Source organism: Solea solea, chromosome 2, assembly GCF_958295425.1.
Source record: "Solea solea chromosome 2, fSolSol10.1, whole genome shotgun sequence".
NCBI classification, from domain to species: domain Eukaryota; kingdom Metazoa; phylum Chordata; class Actinopteri; order Pleuronectiformes; family Soleidae; genus Solea; species Solea solea.
Genome location: NC_081135.1, coordinates 36,379,485 through 36,395,283, shown reverse-complemented (window position 1 = coordinate 36,395,283; position 15,799 = coordinate 36,379,485). Strand labels below are relative to the sequence as shown.

Here is a 15,799-nt window from a genome sequence, read left to right as displayed (position 1 = left end):
AAATGTCAAGAAATTAACAAATGTACGGAAATCAGAACCAGAATGTCAGAGTAATGATAGGGATTGACACGATTCTAAGATGGCTGCTGTCTTGATTTTTGTGAGGTTATTGCTCCAACTTAAGGTAAAACCTCCGACTAGGAACCTGGAAATTTGGATTACTGTTGACCCACCCCTAGTTACTGTCACAATTGTATTAATTTGGTAAAATGGGGACAAAGAAATTCAAACAGGTGAAGCAGGTCGTGTTCAAATTACAAAACAAAAACACACGTCGTCCTCAAAAGGAACTACCATTTCTGAACCAAATCCGTTCAAAATACAGCATTTGCGAAAAAGTCGCAGACATGCACTCACCATCTTGGTTTTAACCAGTTTTTCTATGGCGCTAACCAGCTCTGCGGCGCTGGGCACCTCAGAAGACGACTGCAGGGACGTTAGCAAGGACGAAGACTGAGAGAGGAAGAGGAGGGTACAATGCAAGGGCAGATTAGGATTAGGATTGAAAGGAAAGAAGGGAAGGCGGGAAGTGGAAGAAATATAAACACAAAGGGAACAAACGGCAGAGCAAGAGAGGCTGTTAGTTAGCAAAGGAGAGCGGCAGATTAGCGCCGAGCTACACGCGAACAAAAATCCTCTTTACAGCTCTCACACTGCAAATACAAATCTAATTAAATTCTTATAATGAATAATACAATTGAAAAATAATATAGATTAAATATACACATTACACAAAAGAATGTCACAGAAATGTGAATATAAACGTTTTAAAGAAAACAGGAGGAAGGTGAATGGAAGAGGTCAGATCAAATCGAGTTAAAGATGCAGAGTTTAGAGGGAAAACCTTTCCAGACAAGCGTGAGGAGAAGTCTACAGTAAGACTTCTTCGTCCTCTTCGTCTCCTCTCACCTTCTCATCCTGAGCTGAAGGATCCTTGATGATGTCCATGGGAGGAGGCAGAGGAGTGTGAGCCTCCTCGTCCTGCTCCTCCTCGCCGCCACTCTGCATGCCGGACGACGTCTTCGAGAGGAGGTTACTGTCTTTACTGAGGACTCTCTGTGGACGGGAGGGACAGAGTTCAATAAAAATGATTCAGTCTGTGAATAATGACTTGAAAGGAATTTCATGCCCAAAAAGAGAAAAGAATCAACCCAAAATGAATCAGTTGGTCCTTAAGTCTCAATTTAGATAGTTACAGAGGCTACAGGATCCAAACTATGATGTTTTCATTTTAAAAGTAGGGTTTTCAGATAAAAACCATCTGATTCTGCAGTTTATGTGCATCCATACGTCCTGCTTTGTTGCCGTGATGGTGATTTATACTGTACGTTTTAAGTTTAACAGCTGTTCATGTGGCAATTTAATTCACTTTTGATAGAAGTTTGTGTGTGTTTTGAGTGGCCTTTGGTCTTTATTTAGCACAGTTTATATCCCATTGTGTGCAAGTGGAGTCTCATTTACACGGTTTTTGTTTTAATTTAACAGATAGTTTAATGCCACAACTTTGACGTCTTTTTTACTTTCCTCTCACTTTAAAGGCACACCCTAGAGCCAGAGCTTCATGACAGAGGACAAAAAAAAGATGTTGTTAAAGACAATGTGGGTATCTGCTTGTCCAGACTAAACCGCAGCACTACAGTTTTCAAACAAAAACAGAGCCAGCAATCAATGTGTTACACAAAAAATAGATTAATGTGGATTGTAGCCTGAACTTTTACGCTCACAGAGCAAAAAATTATGAATTTCTTCGACGATTGATGATCAAAAACTAATCAGGGTGATATGATATTCACAGACAAATGAACGGACATAACCTACATATTGATTTTTCTAATTTCCCATCAGACTGAGCTCATCATATACATGAATTTGCCACACCTGTGCGTAATCGGTGTCAACATCTCCTGTGAAAACATCAGATTTCCTCTAAACTTTATCAGTTCCCAAATTAATAATCAAAAGAGTGGGAAATCGTGAGTCACGCTTCATTTTCTGCGGGAGTTTTTCCGAGTAAGTTGTGATGAATCACGGATGAAAAACTCGTCATGGTTGTGGTCAAGAGGGTAAAAAAAAATGCTCTAATTCTTTTAAACAAAAAAAGAAGAGATAGACTGCATAGCTAACTAAGATGATAGGCTAGATCGATTGATAGATAGCTTAACTAGCTAGATAAATAGATATATCCCAAATCTATAATGAAAAGAATGGGAAATCTGGAGTCAAGACAAGATAAGAAGATAAGATATCTAGTTTTCTGAGGAAGTTGTGATGAATCACGGATGAAAAACTCATCATGTCTGTGGTCAAAGATAAAAAAAAGAAGCTTGAATTCTTCAATCAAAATTAAAAAAAAGCCGTAAGACATAGAGGAAGTGAACATGAACAGACAAAAAAGGTTTTAACGTCATGTGTGATGTGTGAATAATTAAGGAGTTTGATGACAAGTGTGTGTGTGTGTTTGTGTGTCATCTCATGGAAAGAGGAACTCCAGCTTGTTTTAGTCTCTTACGTAAACGTTCATTTACATCTCCATGTATGTCTGCATCACCCTGATATAATCCCTACTATGATCACAAATTATGTTATAGATACCATGAGATTTAGGGGATGACAGATTAAGCTGTACGTTAATCTGGCCATTTATTCTGCTATTAAATAATAATCAGTCAGTGCCGATTGTCATTTAATGCCTCGTTATTTATATGACTAAACATTATAATACTGTACATTTTTCAGTGGTTAATACTTCCCATCTTCCCTTAACTTGTATATACGTCTAAAAAAAGGAACAAAAGGAGGTACAAAAATATACATATAGTGAGTTAAAAGCACTTTTAAACAAAAACAAGTTAGTTTAAATTTCATAGCAAGCTAGCTAGTTAGTTTAGGTGGTAGCCTAGCCTGATAGATAGCTTATCTAGCTAGATAAATCCTAAATCTTTACCTTATTTCTATTTTCTGTTGTGATTTTTGGCCGCTGCAAATTTCCCCGTGTGGGAATTCCCCCAATTAAGGAATATTTTACCTAATTCATGAATAGATTCTGGTATCTAATATGTAGTTCATGAATACAGTATTTACATTCAAAATACACAGCACAATGCAGATTGTATTTCTATTTAAAATAAGCAATATTGAGAATAACTTATTTTTTAAATATAACTATATTTTATCGGATATAAAGAAAAAAAAAGGGAAATTGGTCGTATTTTTGACGACACTATGTTACATTTATCATATACAATTTTCTCTTTTTTTACCTCTTCAATGTTGTCGTCCTGCAGTGTGAGGTCTGGTTGTCCCAGGTCAATACTCTTCCTGTTCTCTTCTCTTCCAGTTCCAGGTCCTGTCCATCAGTCAAACAAAAAATACACTGACGTAAACACACTGTGGCTCACTTTAGCTCATTAATCACAAACTACACAGTTAAATCTACATCTTTATCTCTTCAAGGAGAGAGTTTTTTAAAGCGTTCGAGAAGGACGTGATGTTCAATATCGAGCCATTTTAAGTGCAAAGAAAAGCCGTGTGTGTGTTTCTTACGCGTCTTATTCTGTTTGTTGTTGGGCAGTTTCTTGACGGAGCTGCCGTGGCTGAGGCGGCGGACCGGACTGGTCAGCCATTTTCTCAGAGTGTTCCCAGAGCGCTTGGGTCCCGGCGAGCTGGACTGCAGTGAGTTGAGGGACGGCTGCGGCTGGAGGTTCGCCACGGACTCGGTTTTCCCATCAGAGCCACTGACCGGGTAGTTTTCTGAAGATGCAAACACAAAAAAAGGGTTGACAGTTTAGTCACATTTAATTATTCATTAGTGAGTATGTTTACCACAAAATGTATGCTTATTCTCATCTGAAAATCTAATTTTCTAGATCGATTCTACGAAAAAACTTTGACTAAAATTCTCTTTGTTTTCATTTTACAAAAGCCACACGCAAATTTAAGTGACTGGTGATTATGTTACTCTGCTTCACTTGTTGCAGGTTTAGCTCTTTAAAAATGAAAGAATAGCACATTAAATTCACTCCTTGTGGTTATTAACCATTGTTTAACCCTTAAGAGGTCCTTTAATATCCTAAATCTATATTTTTTCCACTTGAACAAGATCTTAAAAACTACTTCAGCCTGGTCTATACATATCAAATATTCATTATATTTTGAGGATTTTAACCCTTTAAAAACAGCCGTTTTCGGCAAGTTGACATTCTTTGCCGCTAGGAACAAATGTGTCAGTTTTTAGTGAGAGGCGACAATTCAAAATGGCTCGAAAATAAAAAACTACTTTTGGCACACAATGTCCCTAGGATCTCTTCAGGGTTAAACTGTGAGTAATCAGTGACATCCTGAATTTAAACTTTGACGTTGATTTGCAACTAAAATACAGAGATATGGTGTGTAATCCTCTTATTTTAGCTTTTAACAGCAAAAATAAGGCTACTTTTTAACAAATGTCTATAATCAGAGACTCCTGCTTTATCATTTTAACTTTAATGCACAATAACTGCTGTAAAGATACATGAAACATATGACTTAAACTGAAATATCTGCATTTTTATTTGTTATGTTACAGCTCAACAGTAGCATGTTTGGATCTTTCCTTCCTGCAGAATCCTTTTTGTTCTATTTAAGCTTTTAGATACTCAATACAATGAGGACATGTCTTTTGATTTAAGGAGAAAAGGGGAAGTGTTTGTGTTCAAACATCTCCAAGAATCAGGAAATAAAAGTCATCAGACAAACAGTGAAACGGTCGACTCTCACGCCCAGATTATGTCACATTTAGAATAACAGAGACTTTCATGAATCCATTGTTTGACTGAGGCTGAATCACTTTAGCATGTTGTCACTGTAGAGAAAGAAAGTGTGTGTGTGTGTGTGTGTGTGAGAGAGAAAAAAGTGAAGTCATGTGTCAGGAGTGTGATCAGCTGCACTCACACACACACACACACACACAGCTGGGAGCTACGGGTGAATACATGTGTGTTTGTGTCAGGAAATGAAAGGTCAAGGGTCAACAAGATCTCCTGTGGACTTCTCATCTACCATCAGTGGTCGTCACTACTTGAATCCATACTGAAAAACCAAAAAAACAGGACGATTCATCCCGACTCCACTCTCCATTGGGAGTGAGGGGCGGAGGGAGTCACAAACTTTAAGTTCCTGGGTGTGACTGTGACGGAGGAGCTGTCCTGGGGCTTTCTTGAACATCTCCTCAGCTGTGGCCGAAACAAGCACCGGGGACCAGTCTCCCGGAGATAAGGACCATCTACAAAATACGTCATGTGCATAAAATACTGACGTCAGCCAGCACATCACTTGTTCCACCTGCTGCCCTCTCTCTGGGAGAAGATATAGGTCTACCCCAGAGTGCTAGAACCACCAGACTTCAGGCAGTGAAGCTACTGAATAAACAGAGTGTCCAACTATAGGATGGCTGTCTTGTTTCATGGTACATGCGTGTTTGTTTTTCATGGTTTCACGTGACACAGCCACTATGTTCAAAGTTTAAAAGAGAGAGAGGGAGACTTGGGAGTTTTTCTTTGACTTTGTTCCTGCATGCTTTCCATCCAAAGACCTCCTAATTATTAACCTCATGAGCTGCTTTTCCAAACTTAGTGGACATCAGCATGAAAAGGGTTTTCCCTCAACTGTACATGTTTGGGGATCAGAGGTTCAAAAGGCCTTTGATTGAGTGTAAACTGAGGATTTGAGTTATGAATTGACATTGTTTGGATCAAAAATTTGTGACAGATATACAGCTAAAAGATCTGGTTCCTCCATAAATAATAGATACATTTGGCACTAATACAGTAAAAGAAAGCCTGTAAATTCAGTTTAGAGCTGCAGAATTATGATATTATTCTCATTTAAGACCATAATCTGGACGTTCTTGACAAACATTTTAAGGGTGAAGTGGATTTTACTGTTTTGTTTTTTTTTTACATTGTCCAGATTAGATAATCTAACACTTTATGGGTTTTTTTCCACCTGACTCCCTCACACGTCTCAGTAGGTTAATGAGTGTGTATTAGTGGTCGCTGTGGCTGGTATTTGCTTGTGTCAGCAGAGATAAGAACAGCAGCCAAGGTCGGTCGGAGCGAACAAGACAAAAAACAAAGTCATCATACACAAAAGGCACAAAAGGCACAGCACAGAGGTTAAAAAGGGGATTAGTAGTCGTCACTACTTCTGAAAATAGGCGTCTAGTGATACAGTGTTTGCCAAAGACTGGGTCGGGACCCACAGATGGGTTGCGGGAGGATTTCTGGGTCCCCAAACAAATTTCCAGAACTTTTATTTGTAAAATTTTGGGATATTATTATCATTATTATTATTTATTTGCCAATTAAAATATTAGGTTTTACAGATATGGCTGTAAAATAGTCACTAGTTATGCAGAAATGTACCATTTATATTGTGTTTGCGTTAGTTTGCCATCTTTAAATGTGAGTCCCGAAAGAAGAAAGTTAAGTAAACACTGCCATTAACAGACCATAATAGTCCATGTACAGTACAGCCACAGGAATACTGAATCCAGCATGTCGTTTGCATTTCCTTAACATATTTTTTTCTTTTTTTAACTCAATGGAAATTTTGTTAATCTTTTCCTTCTTAAAACAACACTATATTTGAGCACTCTATAAAGGAAGTAAATATTAATTCAATGCTAATTTCTTACCCAAATGACTTGATTTGCATTATTCTGAGAGCTTATGCTGGAATTAAAAGTGTAGTATGAAACTTTTACACACAAACAAACGTCTGTCAGTTGCAGACTCTCTTGTCGTTTCTCAGTATAGCGCTGTTTAAATCAGTACCAAAATGGTTCAATTATGACTAAGATTAGGTTGACTAGGTTCAATCCTGACTCTCACCACTGCACCACCGTGTCTCTCCCTCCCTCCCTCCCTCCCTTCCTTTCTCTCTCTCTCCCCATTAATGCACATCTGTAGTCACTCTGTCCCAGTGGCCACTCCCTGAAGTGCTTTTCAGCAAATCCAGTCATGTGTTCCTAAGTGAGGGGAAACATGTCATAGGTCACTTGTTCACCTCTGTGTGTGTGTGTGTGGGAGAGAGTGAGCCTTGACAGCTCTCTGACCACAGAAACTCATTATACACACACACACACACAGCTGACTGATACGCAGCATGAACACCTGTTACAGTAAAAAATTCCATACATCAAACATCAACGTTCATTCTGAGCAGCAATGACGTCAATCAGCTGTCAATCACTGCTTCCAGTCAAGTGGCTGCACTTAATCACAGCGCTTTAATATATTAAAGAGTAATATTAAACACATTTGGACTCATTAGCAGACTTTGACAGTGACGGAATTGTTCCAGCTTTAGGTGGAAGTTGGAATTTCGAAGTTCTGGAACGTCAGAGCGCTCTCACAAACCCTGACGTGAGGATTTCAAGATGCCTCTCTTCTTCTTTTACTTTTATACCTGTACTTATGTCCCGTTTGTTTTACATTAAATCAGTCGTACATTTAGTACTATTCCGTTTTTTCATCCGTGGACATGTTTGTGAGTGCAGGGGTCTCAGACTCTAATTACCCGAGGGCCACTTTTTCAGAAAAACGTATCAAAATAATATTATATATAGAATAACTCTTTATTGTCATTACCGATGGGACGATACCACTTTATTGTGTCCAATACTGATCCAAATATTGAGTATCCACCAATACCAATATTAGTCCAATACAGTCGTTGTAGACAATTTATGGAGACGAAGAAGTCTGAATGCTGAGAAAAAAAAGTAGAAATCCTTTGATTAAAGTCAGAAAATTTGAATTAAGAGATTAAAGTCAGAAAGTTGGAATTCTGAGAAATAAAGTCAGACTTCTGAGATTAATGTCATAAAGTTGGAATTCTGAGATTAAAGTCATAAAGTTGGAATTCTGAGATTAAAGTCAGAATTCTGAGATTAAAGTCAATATTCTGAGATTTATGTCATAAAGTTGGAATTCTGAGATTAAAGTCAGAATTCTGAGATTAAAGTCAATATTCTGAGATTAATGTCATAAAGTTGGAATTCTGAGATTAAAGTCAGAATTCTGAGATTAAAGTCAATATTCTGAGATTAATGTCAGAAAATCAGAATTCTGAGATTAAAGTAAGAATTCTTACTTTGAAATAATTTTTTGCAATGTAAAGTGTTACCAATGTATTATTACTGTTTAAAATGGTCACCAGTATGTTATTGGTATAAAGTGTCTTTTCATTTTCAAAAAGGGGATTTCACTTCATCCCTGCAGCAACGTACAACAATGCTCCGAGGCTAGGGCTAGTGTCTATCTGTCAGTCCGTCTGTCCACACCTCTTAAAGTTGCACTACGCTCAGTGCTAATTATGACTTGTGTTTTTGCGTCACAACAGACACAAAGAAAACAAATCAAAAACTGACGGGGACTATTGTCAGACGTAGTTCTTTTGATGTGAACAGAGGTAGTGCTGTAGCATTAGGAGCATCAGTACTGTGGGGAACAGTGACGTGTGTGTGTGTGTGTGTGTGCGTGCGCGTGTGTTGTGTGCATGCGTGCAACAGAAGCCTGCAGTGTCAGTCATGGCAAAAGTCAGGTGAAACCAAAACAAGGAAGCTCTTGTTCTGCGGTCGACGGAACAGACAGACGCGCTACTGTTAGAATCCATCACTCACTATCTTTAATCACACACACAACACACACACATGCACGCACAAACACACAGATCCGATGTCAAGTGTGTAGATAGTGAAGCAGCAGCCTGAAATGTTGCAGAACAGGGTTTTTATTCTGTGTCTTTTCTCTCTCTCTCTGTTTCTCACACACACAGAGACAAGATTCACACTGCCATCCTTTCAAGGACACGACATGGACTCCCATTCGTTTCCATAGCCTCATCAAAGCCTAATCTCCAACCTTAAACAAAACCAGTTCCTCAGAAACGAGGTTCTGCCTCATTAGGACCAGGTTTTGACAACTGGCAGTTAAAAAGTACAAGTATCTTACCAGAAAATGACTTTTTTTTACAATTTACTGATGATTTCTTCAGTAAAAGTCTTAACGTATAATGATATTTACTGCACTTAAGCAATGAGCCATGGTGGCTCAGTGGTAGGGCGTATTGTCTTTCAACTGGAACGCTACAGGTTCAATTCCTGGCTCTGTCTATTATGTGTCCTTGAGCAAAGACACTTAACGCCATGTTGAAGTGTGTGAATGGGCAAAACTGACTACAAAAGCTCTCTATAATAAATACAGACCATAATACCAACTCTTCTTCTTCTTCTGCTGATTTTATTTGGTGGTAACGAGTAACAAAGAGAGTTAGGGGAAATGTGGTGGAGTAAAAGTTGCTAGAAATACAATAAAGTAGAGAAATTTGTAATTAGATACAGTAAGGAAGTATTTGTACTTTGTTACAAGGCCAGTGTTTATGCCAGAAAAGGTCCTGGAGAGTCTTTTATGAATGGCACTATTGACAAGAGCAGTGAAACTTGGACCCGCTGGCTTCTGTTCTGTACACACACGCACATTTTCTCCGTCTTTCACTGCGATACAACTCTTTAATCTCTGTCGTTTTCTCTGCACACCTCCTCTCCTCTCTTTTTTTGGTCAATGCCAGGAAGAGACAATAATCTGGGAAGATTACATTCCTCTCATTCCGCTCGCGCCTTCCATATCTGACAATGTGCACGACCGCACAAACCACACAGACTAAATGTCCCAGTGTGTAACTGTTGTTGTTGCGAACTAATGACAATGTAACGATGACGGCGTCATTTTCTGACTATAGGGGAAAAGTTGACGGAATTAATGGAATGTGGATGCTTTTACTTGATAAAAACCAGATTACTTGTAATCACATCCCTACGGTCTCATTAAAAAGGAAGTGAAAGGGATAAACGGCGCGTGTGCGCATGTATTTTGTCCTCGTAGTTCTCATCACAACGTCAATGTCTATGGTAGGAGAATCCTTTTCTCTAAAGGGCAAATAAGCAAAGAAAAACAAGTTCCATTGCTCTCCGTTATAAAGATATTAACCACAGACGTGTCAGCAGACGATCATGTGACTGTCTTTTTCCACAAACGTCTAATTTTGACTGATATTTGTGCAGAAAAATACTCCACCGCTCATCTTCTTGTCATTAAGCCATAGAACACAGAGCATTTAGGGTATAAAACTTATATACAGAAGCTATAAGAATGTGCAATATAGGCAATCCTTTTCACTAACAATATAAACACACCCGAGGCAAAAAAGTCACAGTTCAAAGTTTCCCTGGCTCGTTTTTATGAACGACAATAAAAGAAAAACGGTGTATTTTGTGACCTTTGCACAATTATGGTGTACCTTAAGGGTTAAAGCGTATTCGTATTCAAGCAAATATGAGTAGCCTTTAGCTTTAGCATTTCAGACCATAGAACACTGGTCGACAATGAGGAGAGAGCATTGGGTTTTCACAGACATCCTGCACCTGCAGTAACACAGCGACACAAACCAGTCCAACGCCCTGATGCAAATCTATGACGCAAAACAGTTAATAAAGAAATAACGATGTGCTTTACATACTTCAAACGGGCTGGGTAATGTTACTCACCACTCTCAAAGTGTAGTGAATATAGTCCTTTTTTGTTATATATGTATATATACACATACAGACACAGATATATATACACACATATATGTTAGCATTTATAAAAGCACTTTACGTCTTTAATATGTAGTCATATATTGTTATAATATTCCACTTATTATACATATTTTGATAGTTTGCACTGTTATCTTAATGCTTCAAAGCACCTGAGTTTGTGAGTTTTTAATGTTTAATGTGCTGTTAAGAGCTAAGCTTGTATAGCACAGTTGTAACTGGCAGCTAAAATGAGGGTGTGTTTCATAACAGTAGGCCTTAAAAACATTAGAATGTATAGTGTTTTTTTTCTTTTTGCAAATTCATCCTGGTAAAAAAATCACTTTTGTAACCACCACAAAAATCTAATTTATGTCACTATCCATCTCATGTGACACCGACGGCCTTAGATTGATCAAATTAGATTATGATCATCTCATGAATGCCCTCATTATGGAGATCGCCCACGATTATTTTAACCTCGGATTCAAACACGTCTACAGAGAAACCAGTCCAAAAACTATTCAGATACTGCACACGACTGAAACCAGAGGAACCAGTTCGTCTACATGCCACGCGTGCATTTCAGCCTGTGCTGCAGCTGACAAGTTCAGAGGTTCCGGGGTCTAAGTCCACGCACTGAGCTGAGTTAACCTTTAGCTAAGTGCTATGTGGACTCTGAACTGCACACACACACACACACACACACACACACACACACACACACACACACACACACTGGTACTCTTAAAGCTACAGTACAGGCTTTCCTTTCCATCACCTTGTTTTCAGCAACTGTCGAAAACTATATATTGTAACGTAGATTGGAGTGAACTCCTGCTTAAGACAAAAACCAAACAAACTAGAATTACTTTTGTGAGGTTTCTGTAAGATCTGGGCACCAAACATCTAAGCAGTCAATCTGAGAGTCCGAGAGAATGTTTGTGCCGCTCTCTTGAGACGTTCTTAAGATAACGTATTCACAAGACAAAATAATTTTGTGAGGTCAACGCGACCTTGACGCCTGACCTCCAAATTCAAATCAGGTCATCCTTAAATCCAAGTGAACATTTGTGCCAAACTTGGAAGAATTTCTTCATGGCCTTCTTAAGATCCCTGCCAGGTCAAGCGCTGAGGTTCCCTTGAGCGAGGTACCCAATCCTCATTGCTCATTGTTAATTGGACACTATAAATTGACCCCAGCCATGGGGGGGAGCCACATCCGGTGTACTCCTAATGCCGGTCCCAAGCCTGGATAAATGGGAGGGTTGTGTCAGGAAAGGGCATGCAGCAAAAAAATCTCTGCTAAATCAAATATGCGGATCATTCGCTGGTGGTGATTTTGAGATACCCTAGTGACATGGCAAAAAAACGTGTTTGCCTTTACCTTTGACCACTAAAATCCAATCAGGTCATCCTTGAGTCAAAGTGAACATTTGTGCCAAACTTGAAAGAATTGCTTCATGGTGTTCATAAGCTATCTCATTGGTTCTAGTCCCCGTTAGGTCAAGGGCTGGGGTTCCGTTGAGAAAGGTAAGCGATTCCCCAGCGCTCATTGTTAAATGGACATTCTAAATTGACCCCAGCCACTGGGGGGGGGGGGGGGGGGGGGGGGCACATACGGTGTACTAGCCTGGATAAATGGGAAGTTCGCGTCAGGAAGAAGGGCATCCGGTGTAAAAATCACTGCCAAATCAAATATGCGGCTCATCCGCCGTGGTGACCATGTGTAATTTGAAAGGATTCGTCAAGACTTTCTTCAGATATTACAATCACAAGAACAGTATCGATGTACAGATGCACAGAACTGAACTAAAGCTCAATAATATACTGTATATTATCCCCCAAACAAGAAAAAACCCAGTGAATAGCAATAAATGAATTGTGTCAATTCAATTTATAGCAAGTGACCCTCGTCAAAAGCACAACGATCCATTCCAAGATATACATTGAGAGCTTGGACGGACGCCCCTTAGAGAAACAAAAACACATGAATGTGGTTGCCAGAGTGCTGGGCATCCAAATCCTATGCACATCTGGAACACCTTATACATCAGCTAACTTTTCCACTGATCCTTTATGACGGGGACATGTATAGAAGAATGAAAGGGGGAAAAACCTTGAAAATACGTGAAGCTAGCGCGGAATTAAAATTGTGGTGTTTGACTTTTAAATGTAAACAAATGCCAATCCATTGTTAAATGGGCTCGCACAAAAAGTTTCTCAGTCTAGTGGCGTTGACATCTCGTTTGATTCCCACGCTGCACACAGGAAGTGCTCTGTTTTCCATCAGGACAGATGGAACGCTGCGCGAGCAAAGCGAGGCGATTGAAAATAGATTGAGTTTGACTGAAAACTCTAAGAGGCTTCCATGAAAAGTTCCCGGAGTTAATTCTACCCACAGGGTTCAAACTGTTTTTCAAGGGTCAAATTCAAGCACTTTTCAAGGACTTTCAAGGTTCATGATCAGTACAGTACAGTAAAATCATAGTGGCCCCCCCCCGAGGCAGCAGGTGGAACTGTACAAAACCTCAATCTAAGAGAAAAGCTTCATTAAGAGTCCAGTGGGGCCAGAACATTAAAAATCCAAGCATTTTTAAGGGTTTCAAGCACCCGTACCAACCCCTTAAAACCCATTCGTTATAATAACCAAAAATCCCCAAATTAAATATGTTGATACATACAATTTAAAACAGTCATTTGATTGTATGTCCGTTAAAACATATTTTAGATGTTCTTAACAATATTAATAATATGTTAGATTTTGCATAGCATCTTTAGATTTATTTAGTTTTTCATATTCAGTCAGGCTATAGAAGAGTTTTTAATAACCAAATACACTGTTTATTAGCGAGTGACTCAAAAAACAAGTGTATGAGTCATAAACAGAAGTTGTCCTGTTAGCGATCAGATGCTGGTCGGCTGCAGGAGCTTCGTGTGTAGAGTAAAAAGAACGACCACACACACACGGACATTTCTTCACTGTGGCTTTTTCTTTCTTTTTTTTATATTAAAAGAGCAAATGGCCTGAAGAAAGTCTCAGTGCAGTCATGTCAGTGTGAGAGTGGGGTTTCAATTTTCCTTCTCATTCACTGTACGGATGAATGAATGAATGTTTTGTGATCGTCCAGCACTGCCAGAGTCGGGATTCTTCCTAAAAAACAAAAGTCCTCCAGAGAGAAAAAATGTCATCCGTCAGGCGCCGATAAAAGGAAAGAGCATCGCTCCGAATGTCTGGAGAGAAAAGTTTCCAACCATCCAATGTACTCAAATTCTACCAAAAAATGTCATGAAGAAACTGTATTTACGTACTAATAATGTCACATTTACTGTAAAAACAGTATTTATGTACTAATAATGCCAGGTTTACTGTAGAAACTGTATTTATGTACTAATAATGTTACATTTACTGTCAAAACTGTATTTATGTCCAAAAAACGTCACGTTTACTATAGAAACAGTGTATTCATGTAGTAAAAATGTTACCTTTACTGTAGAAACTGTATTTATGTACTAATAATGTTACGTTTACTGTAAAAATTGTATTGATGTACGAATAATGCCAGGTTAACTGTAGAAACAGTGTATTTATGTACTAGTAATGTTACGTTTACTGTAAAAACTGTATTGATGTACGAATAATGCCAGGTTAACTGTAGAAACAGTGTATTTATGTACTAGTAATGTTACGTTTACTGTAAAAACTGTATTTATGTACGAATAATGCCAGGTTTACTGTAGTAACTGTGTATTTATGTACCAATAATGTTACGTTTACTGTAAAAACTGTATTTACATACGAATAATGCCAGGTTTACTGTAGAAACAGTGTATTTATGTACTAGTAATGTTACGTTTACTGTAAAAACTGTATTTATGTACGAATAATGCCAGGTTTACTGTAGTAACTGTATTTATGTACCAATAATGTTACTTTACTGTTAAAACTGTATTTACATACGAATAATGCCAGGTTTACTGTAGAAACAGTGTATTTATGTACTAATAATGTCACATTTTGATGTCATATTTACTGAAATCGGCTGAAAACGGCAGGAGATTGCTACAAAGCAGAACGGGGACACTATTTGCATTACACCTGAATCAATTACTAAATGAATCGTTCAAACTATTTTGATCATTAGTTCCTGAGTGGTTTCTCAGCTTCTTAAATGTGATAGTCAACCATTTCTGGTTTCTTTGCTCAATATAACACAAAGATATCATTAAAACTGTAATCATTTCAACAAGACTTCATCATTTCCAGGTTTGATGCTACATTTTTCCACATTTCGGGGACCATTAATTGAGAAAATTGTGGGAAATAATCAACCTACTCATGGCATAAAGCTGTAATATAATATGGTAACATCATAATATGGATATTGTGATATTTTATGTGGAAGTATCCAGTGTCATACTTTCAGGATCTGAGTCATGGTTTAAAGGTTTGGGTGTGGAGCTCAGAGGAAGTTTGGGTCAAACCTGCACCTGAGACATGGCCAGACACAAAGGGGAAACCACTGTGACTGTGTCAGAGTGCTAAGTGTGGACACACAGTGATTGGAAGACAATTACAATAATGACTCCCCTTTAAAAGTCAACATAAACACTTGAGTCACAGCCTTGTGTCGTAACCTGCCACCACAGTACACACACACACACACACACACACTCGTGCACAACAGAGTGAAGTGCAGGCAAACACACACGTTGCTCAATCCAGAGACACAAAGAGAGAAACTGTCCTCGTCTCTCCATCTGTGTGACATATAATTTCCTGTTTGACATTTTTTCATTTTTCACATTCAAATCAGTTTCCACGGACACCAGCGCGACAAGACATGATAATAATAAAAATGATGTCAAAAAAAGGAAGAGAGGAATTAAAAGATCAGCAGGATTTTTCTTTCTTTCCGCTTGTGTTTCTACTTTGTCGACGCCCCCTTCTCTCTCAGCTGATTCTCCAGGAACCAGTTCCCTCGTTCATGCCTCAACACACAGATATTCACACCTTCTCTATTCTTCTTACTCTGCACTGACTCCCATTCATTTGGACAACGCAAACAAACTAAACTGCCATTTTAAAAGTAGCCGCAACCACTTCATGCCAAACACGACCTGAACACGACCGGTTCTCCTCAGAAATGAGCGTCTGCCTTGCTAGGACCAGGTTTTGGTCTG

At 38.7% G+C, this 15,799-nt stretch overlaps 1 protein-coding gene across 4 annotated transcripts in view; it reads right to left on the bottom strand.

Moving 5' to 3' along the window:
- kalrna (kalirin RhoGEF kinase a) overlaps positions 1 to 15,799 on the bottom strand; it is a 158,018-nt gene that overhangs the window by 20,900 nt on the left and 121,319 nt on the right. For 3 of the 4 annotated variants that reach the window (XM_058612333.1, XM_058612330.1, XM_058612332.1), the window contains exons 41-44: positions 3,544 to 3,750; positions 3,261 to 3,346; positions 910 to 1,056; positions 358 to 453 (exon numbers count right to left, since the gene is read on the bottom strand). In XM_058612333.1, coding sequence (XP_058468316.1) covers positions 358 to 453; positions 910 to 1,056; positions 3,261 to 3,346; positions 3,544 to 3,750 — 536 coding nt within the window. The remainder of the gene's footprint in view (positions 1 to 357; positions 454 to 909; positions 1,057 to 3,260; positions 3,347 to 3,543; positions 3,751 to 15,799) is intronic. The other variant, XM_058612331.1, reaches the window with a different exon arrangement.